Raw genomic sequence first — 9,438 nt, forward strand, 5'->3', positions numbered from 1 at the left:
CTTCATTGGGGGACAGCATTAAGCAAATATGCCCTTTCCCTTGGTGCTGCCCTGCAAAGCTGAATCTGCCAGAGAAGTTGAATGTGTATTTGTGTTAGCTCAGAGCAGCACACACTCTGTCCTGGCCTCTGCAAGCTTTTGTAAGTCTGTGCGGCTTATGATTTGTGCCCCAGCAAACGTATTGATTCTACGCCATTTCAGGACTACTACTGCTGTATTGCACACTTTAACATTCTCACCTATAATACACTTGACAAATGGCTTTTTATTTTGAAGTGCTACTTGTCAATACTATCATCACAAATGCACTGCGCAGTCGGTCTTACATTCTCAACATCCTCATTATTACCTTAACGTCTTTCCTGCTTATTTGTCAATGTTATCTTATGTTTCAGCTAGCATTTCTCTGATGCAATGTTAATGAAACAAGCACAGGATGAGGCATCAAATGTTGATTGCGGATGTTATTCAGAGGGATTTTACACTGCTCCATGATCCAATAAAAATTAGGGAGGTCTGTTAGTGGAAATATAATCAGGCTTTTTATCCTATACCACATTTAAGACATGCTTGAAACAATCAGGCTAATATTTCAAACCCTATTTTCAGAGAGGGCATCAGTGAAGTTGAAGTGAAGAAACACCACTTAAGAGTCAAGAGATCCAGATACGATTACTGTCAGTGTCAGTTAGCTTACCCTTGCCTGACTGCTCCTTTCCCAGCAGGGTGAACACACTATTGTCTTGTTCACCGGTTTAGGCTTCGCCGGGTTCATTGAAATGTTTGTACTGTTGTGTCTTCTTCATTCCTTCTGCTTACTTTGACAAATGCTTGGCTTTAGATAACACCAAATTAGAGGTTATGTTTCCCTGCTTAAACAAGTTATTTATGGGTATCACTGCAGTACAAAAGTTAATGCTGCGTTTGTTATTAATTCAAAGTGGCAATAGCATCGTTCCCTCCCTCTGTGCATTCAAGCTACTGAGGTGGGGAAAACAATGAATGCCTGCACTTAAATATCTCTTTAGTTGCTAATGAGCACGGGAAACCTTTATGCGAGCAGCTTAAACCAACAATTGGTAATCTACTAGTGTGCCGATGATTTAAAAACAGGCCATGCTGAAAATCATCAAGCAACTTTAATATGTTTCTTGTAACAGTAGTATCTGTTAACCGTGGGAGCCATGTTCATTAGGCGTCCAGGCACCATGGTTGGAAAAAAAAAATCATATGCTCGACTTAATAACAGCACTCTGCAAAGGCTCAGGGAAGAAGATGATTGTACATAGTTTAAAGGCTTCTAACAAAGCCCCTTGTTTTCTTTGACCTTTAATTTATTTTAGAGCTTTGTACTGTTAGTGATTTGACCATTTGTCCTTGTTTTTATTATTGTTATTTTCTCTTCCATCACTTTTCCATTCCCTTTTTCTCTTTTATTTAATCAGTAACCTAAGATGAGTCTGCATACAAGGATATTTGATAAATCTGCACTCAACATTTTGCCATTTTAGACAGATACAGGACATTATAAACAGCATACCAGCCCCTCAGTTCAGGTGTAGAAGTTGGAGGTGATGCATGGTGAAATAAGATGAATTCTGCAAGCCTGTAATATAGAAGACATTAAAGGTGGGTGGGGTATAGATAAGATAAGTTTGTGCACAGATGGAAGGCTGACATGCAGGTAGGCCATCCAGTTATTTTAGCCGGGCCGGCTAAAATGATTGGTCATGCTTTTTACAGCTCCACGGCTTCCACAGATGACATCTTTTTATGGATATTTTTGTCAAAGCACTTAAGATATTCATTGCTATCGGGATGAACCCTCTGGAGTCGGTGGTAATATTTTCGATTATAAGGATTATAACGACTGTTGTGATGGCAAATGCTGCGGCTGCAATGCATTGTGGGGCAGCATTTTCTCCTCTCCTTTTGGTTAGGGAGGTCCAGTGGTTCCTAAGCTAAAGGAGGTTATAAAGGAAGTTTGAAACCTCCTTTCCTTTCATTTGGAGAATTGGAACGGCACTTATCATGGCTGCCAGTGACGTACTTCCGGGTCATTTCACTCCGTTAGGAAGGTTCCTAAACTAAATGGACTATTGGAATGCAACCCTGGGCACAGCAGTCAATATGGCCGCTCAAAGCAGCTTGACTTTATACTGTGTGGGATTGGTGGATTCGTGTGTCCGTCAAGGAAATCTCGGCCGGCAGACTTCATGGTCTGAAATGACCAATGGACATCGAGAAATCACTAAGGACCTACCCACCAAGTAAACAAAACATAAACCACGTGTCTCCCATCAGTTTACGTCTGTGAGGAGAAAGAGAGAGACAGAAAATGGCTTTAAAAAAAACGTTACAGTCGCCGACTTCGCTAGAGATTTTTTGCTAGGTGCAGTGAAGATAGAGCCTCAGAACCTGAAGTCTTCGACTCTTCTGAAGAAGAAGAATACAAAGACAACAACAAGGATCCATTTGGACATGGGTAAGTGTAAATATTACAGTAATAGTGTACTGGCAATGTGTGGGGAATACCGCGAAAAGTAACAATAGGTTTATTGATATATATTTTTTATCGATAGTCATGAACTTTTTCTTGGGACAAAATAGACTCTCCATTAGCAAACGTTTACTCTGTGTTAACGTTATTTTGGTGTGTAAAAGTGAGATTACATGTGTAGATGATTAAATTAATCATTTATTCGTCCCACAACGGAGACATTTACAGTGACATGTTTTTGCCATCGTTTATTTTATCATACTGTTCTGTACAGATGAGACTTTGTCATAGATGTATTTATATGTGTGCCTGTTATTATTTTACCGTCCTGTATAGATGAGACTTTGTAATCAGATGTAGCCTATGTATATGTGTGTCTGTGATTTTATACTGAATATAAGGTAACTGGAAATACCTGTGTGTGTGTGTGAGAGAGATCGAGAGAGACTCCTCAGGGCATGACATTAAGGATTTTGGGAGATGGCCCTGTGGGCCATCTAAGCTAATTTACAGATGGCCCTGAGTCCAATAGAGATGGCCCTGAAAAATGCGCACGGACGAAATGACACACGAAAGGTTTGGGGGACCTGCAGGTCTTAGATGCTGTCTGGTGCATTCTCTAGAATTATAAGATGAACCACCACAATATTATATTGTTCAATTGTATTCTTAATTTCACTTCTTCTTGTGTGTGTTTGCTGATTCAACGACTAATAGTCTTTCAAGAAAGTGTCAATGTCTGACTCGTCTATGTCTGACTCATCTGAGTCGTCAAGAGCTTCAGCCAAGCGCTTCTCGCCAGCAGCCACATTCTCTGCCTCAAGTCCGAGCTCGTCAGATATGGCCTCCTGGCGCACATTCTCCTCCTGCTCGGCTTCCTGATCCATAAGAACCAGGTCTTCATAGAGGTCGTCCCGTATCTCCTGCTCCTGCTCCTTCTGCCACGGGTTGAAGCCAGGGCGACGAGCCCTATTTCCTGAGGTCCACCACTTCTCCACGGCTCCGGCAGCATCAAAGTTGTCCATTGAGGGGCCCTCAATGGAGGAAAACATCAGGCGGCTGAGCTGCTCAGTACCCAGACAGGAACGCCAGTCGTTCTTCACCCTCTTCATGCAGCTGAACCCCCGCTCACACACTGTAGTGTTGACTGCCAGAACAAGGTATATTTCAAACAGTATTGACAGCCCCTTATACTGTTTGCATCTCTCAGTGTCACACAGGATGCCAGAGAAGATCTGTGGCATTCGAAGTGTGCGGGCTGCTGCATAACTCTTGTAGAGGATGAACTCAGACTTCAGCATTTTAGTTGTAACACTGTGCTCGTCCATCAGGGGCTGATAATGCTCACAGATATCAGCCAGCTCCTGTCTGTCAGAGGGCCACTGACTGGGGTTGAAGATGGACAATTTTGAAGGGACACTCCCTTTCTGGAGATCTTGGAATCTTTTCTCCAGGTGCTTGATGAGCACATCTGCAAACACATACACAATGTCAAATTATAATCCCTGTCTCTGGACCACCATAAAAAATCATTTATATCATAACAAATGTGAAATTATATTCCTGTCTTTGGACCACCATAACAAAATTATCTATTAAAACATGTTATGCCCATATTTACTTATGAAGAAAATATTTACTTTTGAAGAAAAAATATTGAATATTTACTTTGAAGAAAATATTATTGGGCACATACCTATGACTTTCTTCCGGAGAAAGAGAATCTGCCCTTCGTTGACATACTTGAGTTTAGTCCCTCGGAAGAGGCCGGTTTTTGAGACTGCATCAATGACCTCCTGCATCCCCTCAGTTGGTTGGAACTGCAGGTCCACTAACTTCAGTGAGCATGTCTCCAGGGCTTCCACAGCATCACATACAGTCAGGCTGTCCTTCTGGAAGTTCAGTGACAACTCAGAGAGGGCTTCAAAAGTGTCACGCATGAAATAACTGAAAAGTACATTGTCATAGTCCATGAGGAAGGTGAGGATCCTGTACGCCCTTCCTCGCACCTTTGGGCTTGGCTTCGGTCTTCTCTCAGTGCTTATGAGATCCTGGAAGTAGGTCACGAATACCGCGTAGCTTTCGCACACAATCTGCAATAAAGATAGCAATTTTATATTTTATATCCTGATGAGATTTAATTATCTATTAAATATTTGTTTAGACCTACCTTGTTGGCTTTGTGTATGTATGGGAGAAATCTCGCCCCAGCAAGGTTGGTTGGCTTCAGCACTTTCTCCTCCAAGGCCTCCGCTACCAAACGCAGCTCATGTAAGGCTTTTGGGCTGAACTTATAGTGCTTGTAAAGCCACTTAAGGTTCTGATGAAGTGCCTTGAGCTTGTCAAGCTCCTTGAGGCTGTCAACGAGCCCCCTCTCAGCACGGTGGGCCACACAGTGAAGGGCAATGAGATATGCGATATCTCGTTTGAGGAGGGCCTGGACACCATTGTCTTTCCCGAAGTTAACAGCAGCCCCATCTGCCCCGAACCCCACCAACCTCTTCTTCCAGTCGTCCACTCTACCCCGTGCAAATGCTGTTTTTTAAATTTAAAATAGCACATGTCATCAGCAAACAATTATTATTTTTTTAAATAGATAATCACATGTCATCAGAAAAGAATATCTTACCTCCCATAATGAGTGCATATAAGCCTTTAGCATTGGCTCGCTTGACGTGTTCAATGCTAAAAAACACATTTTTTGGCCTCTTGGTGGAGTCTAGGTACCGTACGTACACGATTTCTTGTTCCAGGATCGCCTTGTCCGTTGCCCCATCTATCATGACTGAGAAGAATCGGGCACTCTTCACCTCAGCCAGAATAGGGTCATAAATGAACTGGTAGATGTCCACAAAAAATCTAAAAGTAAAAATATCAATTAATTTAATACATTTGCATGTGGCAGTTGTAACATTTTAAGGTGAAATAAATGCAAGAAGTACCGGTACCAGTAATTCTAAAAATTAGTTATAAAGATATTTACTTTTGAAGAAAATATTTACCGTGCGCAGGCTTTGTCGTGGTGGTAACACAGGGGCATCTTGGCACCGGTCCTCCTGTTCAGGTCCACCAAGACAGGAACATCTGTAAAGGGCCTCTCACTCTTGACCACAAAGTAGGCCACATGGAAAAGGTTGCTCATGCCAGCACGAAGTTCATCCTGCATCTTAGAGAGGCCACGCAGTATAGGGGCCACCACAGAATTCTCACCATCAATCTTTGCTTGGGAAGCTGCAGCACACAGCTCATGCTTCTTGCTTGGATCATGACAATCCAGTAATGTTTTGCGGAACGTACTGTTGCCCTTGTACAGACTGCATGTCCTGAAATTAGGGAAACATTTAAATAAGCAATGTGATTTTTTGGGGTTTGGGGCAACATTTTTTCTAAGTCGAGACATGGACAAAAATTGGCCAGAACTCCCCCTGTACATAGTGGAATTTGGGGCCAGAATATAGGATTTTTTCTAAGTCAAGTACATATACAAAATTGCATAATTATATAATAATAAGTTCATACATACTTATCACTGATGGAAGGGAAATGTCTGCAAGGCTCACAGAACATTTCATTCTTCTCTTTGTCAAATCTCAGCCATGGAAACTGGTCCAGCCAAGCTGGGATGAATGCCCTTGCCCTCTCCTTCCCCTCATAGTCTCTGGCCTTCTGAATTCTCTCTTCTTCTGACTGGGATTCTCTTTTTGATTCTCTTTTTTGGGGGGGGGGGGCTGCAGCTCAGTCTTTCTCTTCTTCTTTCCAGGTTGTTCACCTTGCTTTGGTGGACTAAGAAACATTGTAATACACTCTCACTTTAAATTATTTGATCATTATGTATTCAGCATCAGAATCCGTAACAAACTGAAATTCCCGCGAAAATGTGGTTGCATTCGATTCATTGTCCGGGTAGTATTCAGTTGCGCCACTTATGTGACAGACAAGAATAGTCAATTCTAATGTCTAACACTTAATGTGGAGAAAGAGATGTCCTGGATGGGTTGATTGTGCGTTGATCTGTTGGTAATGCCTCGGGGTTCCGGTGGGCATGTAAACAAATGCATAATGCTGCGCTATACTTTGTGGCCTCACCCAGTTGCATAGCGACACTCATTGTTTAGGTGTCTTTTAATAAGCAGGTAGTCATATCATTAGCTAGAACTAGCTGGATCTGATCGATATGGACATAAACGTGAGTGAAGTCTAATCTGACGGGAGAGAGAGAGATCAGCTGCTGCTGACGAGTCGACACGCAGCTCTGCATGATCACATGCAGCGGTGAGCGGACAAAACACACACTTCAGGTTAGAATATCACACGTAGCTATTTTAATTACCTCTCAAACTACCTAAACTAGTTATAGTAGATGTGTTTTAATTTTACTGTCGGGTCAGTCATTACTGGATCCGCGAGCTGCATGATACTGACATAATAGATTGCCCGATCGGGCAACCAGCAGGTGAGGCTTCATTGCCCGAGCTAAATGCTAGATGGCCCCGGGCCATCGGGCCATCCTTAATGTCGAGCCCTGCTCCTTCTCCAACCTCCCAAACTTTATTTTTATGTGTGCATTGTTATTTGTGCTTGAGCAACATTTTACTTGAACTTTATTTCAATGAAATTAGTTGTAATTATTGTCCTACATTTTAATTTGTTTTACAGAGAGGTTTCACAGCTGCCTGGGCCTAGTGACCCACAGGCGGCGTTTATCCAGCAGCCAGAACATCCATCTGTGCCGGCCCCCAGGTCAAGATCTACCGTGGCTCAAGGGCCTTCACCAGAGCCATCACCACCAAGGACCAGCAGACCAGCATCACTACAGCTGCCTCCATCTCCATCTGCGGCTGCCACCAGGTCAAGATACACCTCAGCACAAAGGCTCCACCACAGCCATCACCTTCAACCCAGCCAGCAAGGAGGTCTCGTATAGCACTTGTACCCCCCACCTACACAGCAGCCCATGCACCATCATCCCCATCTTCACAGCAGCCAGACCCACTGTCTTGGAAGACAGACAAAGACCTTGACACTGTCTTGACATTTATAATGAATAGTTGGTTGAAAGTTCTGATGTTCAATATTGTAAATAGTTAGATTGTCCAGTTTCTTATATTTATATTAGGGCTGTCAAGTTAACGCGTTGTTAACGCGTTAATAACGCAAACAAAAATGAACGCCACTAATTATTTCAACGCGATTAACGCATGTGTATTTTTTTTCCTCGGCCGCCCCGTAGTTTCAGAGCGCATCGAGTTTAAAATAGCCTACCATCTACAACAGGGGTGGCCAACCCGCGGCTCTCGAGCCGCATGCGGCTCTTTGCCTAGTTTCATGCGGCTCTTCAGTTCATATCGAATTTTATATGTGTGAATTTGGGAGAGAGACACTGACTCCTGACTAGTGTTGCACGGTGTACCGATACTTGAAAGGTACCGCGATACCCTGCCGTTAAAAACGTTACGATTCCTCCGTTTCATTAGTATCGGTACTTTAAGAATGACGGGGGAAAGTACTCCGGTGAGAAAGCGCCGTTTTAATAAGAGCCGTGTGTGTTCAGCGCTCTGCTTCCACTCCCTGCACTGCAGCCGTGCCTGCAGTCCCGCCCCTCTCAAGCACGCTCTAAGTCCCTCCCCTCTCAAGCACGCTCTAAGTGCCTCCCCTCTCTCGTGCATGCGCTAGGTGCCAGAGCATGTGAGAAAACGAGAAGCATGGTTGCAAGTGGGAGTGCAACTGCCGCTGCGCCTCGGCTTGTTGACAAAAAAGACGCCAGAAGCGAAATTTGGAAGTATTTGAGCGATATCTCTGACAGTGAGGGCAAGCCTACGGACACCACGAGGCCTGTCTGTAAGACATTTATTAATTTGATTTAATACGAATTCTTGTCATTTATTTTATTTATTGTTCTCATTGTTTAAAAGGTTGTGTTATGGTTATGGTTCTGGTGTGAAATAAAGCACAATAATTACATTTAAGACTGTTTCCCTTTTTTTAAGAAAAGTATCGAAAAAGAATCGGAATCGCAATTCTTGACTTGGTATCGAAACCAAAATGTTGGGATCGTGACAACACTACTCCTGACCGTTAAACCTGATATTTAGTAGGTCTGTTAAGTATTGAATGCTGATAATTCTGACGTAATTTGGCCGGTCAAAGTTGTTTAGGCTCGGATAAAATCGCTCCGTTACTTTCGTCCCGTGTTATGTATGTTGTGTATGTGTGGTGTCAGTATGAGAGGATGACAGCGCGTATAATTTTGATGTGGCCCAAGAGCCAATCACAATAATACCTGCGATGCAGTGAACCAATCACCTTTGAGGGGGGGGGAAACCTATCGTTGATTAAACATTATCCAGTGTTTCCCCTACCATTGTCTTGGAGGGGCGCTGCTTCCCGCCAACGGAGCCCCGCCTCCCCCCCTGATATTCAAGGTGTTTTAAAAAAAAAATATATATAATTTTATTTTTAAATATATATATAGCACCAAATTGCAAATAATCTATAACTACTGTCACTTTTCACATTGAACATGTGCTCTTTTATTAAATAAACTAAACGCTTTCATCTTAAGTTGTGGGTTTAGTGTTTTTGACCCTAAGAAACACTGATGCATTAATCAATAACAATAATCCACAGCTCCTCTCTCTGCTCCAGAGGATTTAAAAAATATATATCCCAATGCCACAAAAACGCATCAGTGACGTGGTTGAAATCTTGTCTCCAGAAAACAAAAAACGGAAACAAGCGGTATCAGTGACTGTGTGTTTGATGTGGCTCTTTGCAGTAACATAGAAAAAAATGTGGCTCTTAACCTCTGACTGGTTGGCCACCCCTGATCTACAAGCTGATGCTGACAGCCCCGCTCCTGCCGCCCGCTTGTGGCAGACCACATTTCCACGCTCACCGGCAGGCACCGACTGGCTATTGGGAGGACCGGGAGGGTGTGT

At 43.1% G+C, this 9,438-nt stretch overlaps 1 protein-coding gene across 1 annotated transcript; it reads right to left on the reverse strand.

Annotated features, from left to right (window-relative positions):
* Positions 1-3,210: 3,210 nt before the first annotated feature.
* LOC117534179 (E3 SUMO-protein ligase KIAA1586-like) lies at positions 3,211-5,111 on the reverse strand. Its single transcript, XM_034198304.1, has 4 exons — positions 5,105-5,111; positions 4,671-5,035; positions 4,197-4,593; positions 3,211-3,971 (listed from the first exon to the last, which is right to left on the reverse strand). The coding sequence occupies exons 1-4, from the start codon at positions 5,109-5,111 to the stop codon at positions 3,211-3,213; spliced, it is 1,530 nt and encodes a 509-aa protein (XP_034054195.1).
* Between the last annotated feature and the right edge of the window lie 4,327 nt (positions 5,112-9,438).

Source organism: Gymnodraco acuticeps, unplaced genomic scaffold, assembly GCF_902827175.1.
Source record: "Gymnodraco acuticeps unplaced genomic scaffold, fGymAcu1.1, whole genome shotgun sequence".
Lineage (NCBI taxonomy): Eukaryota > Metazoa > Chordata > Actinopteri > Perciformes > Bathydraconidae > Gymnodraco > Gymnodraco acuticeps.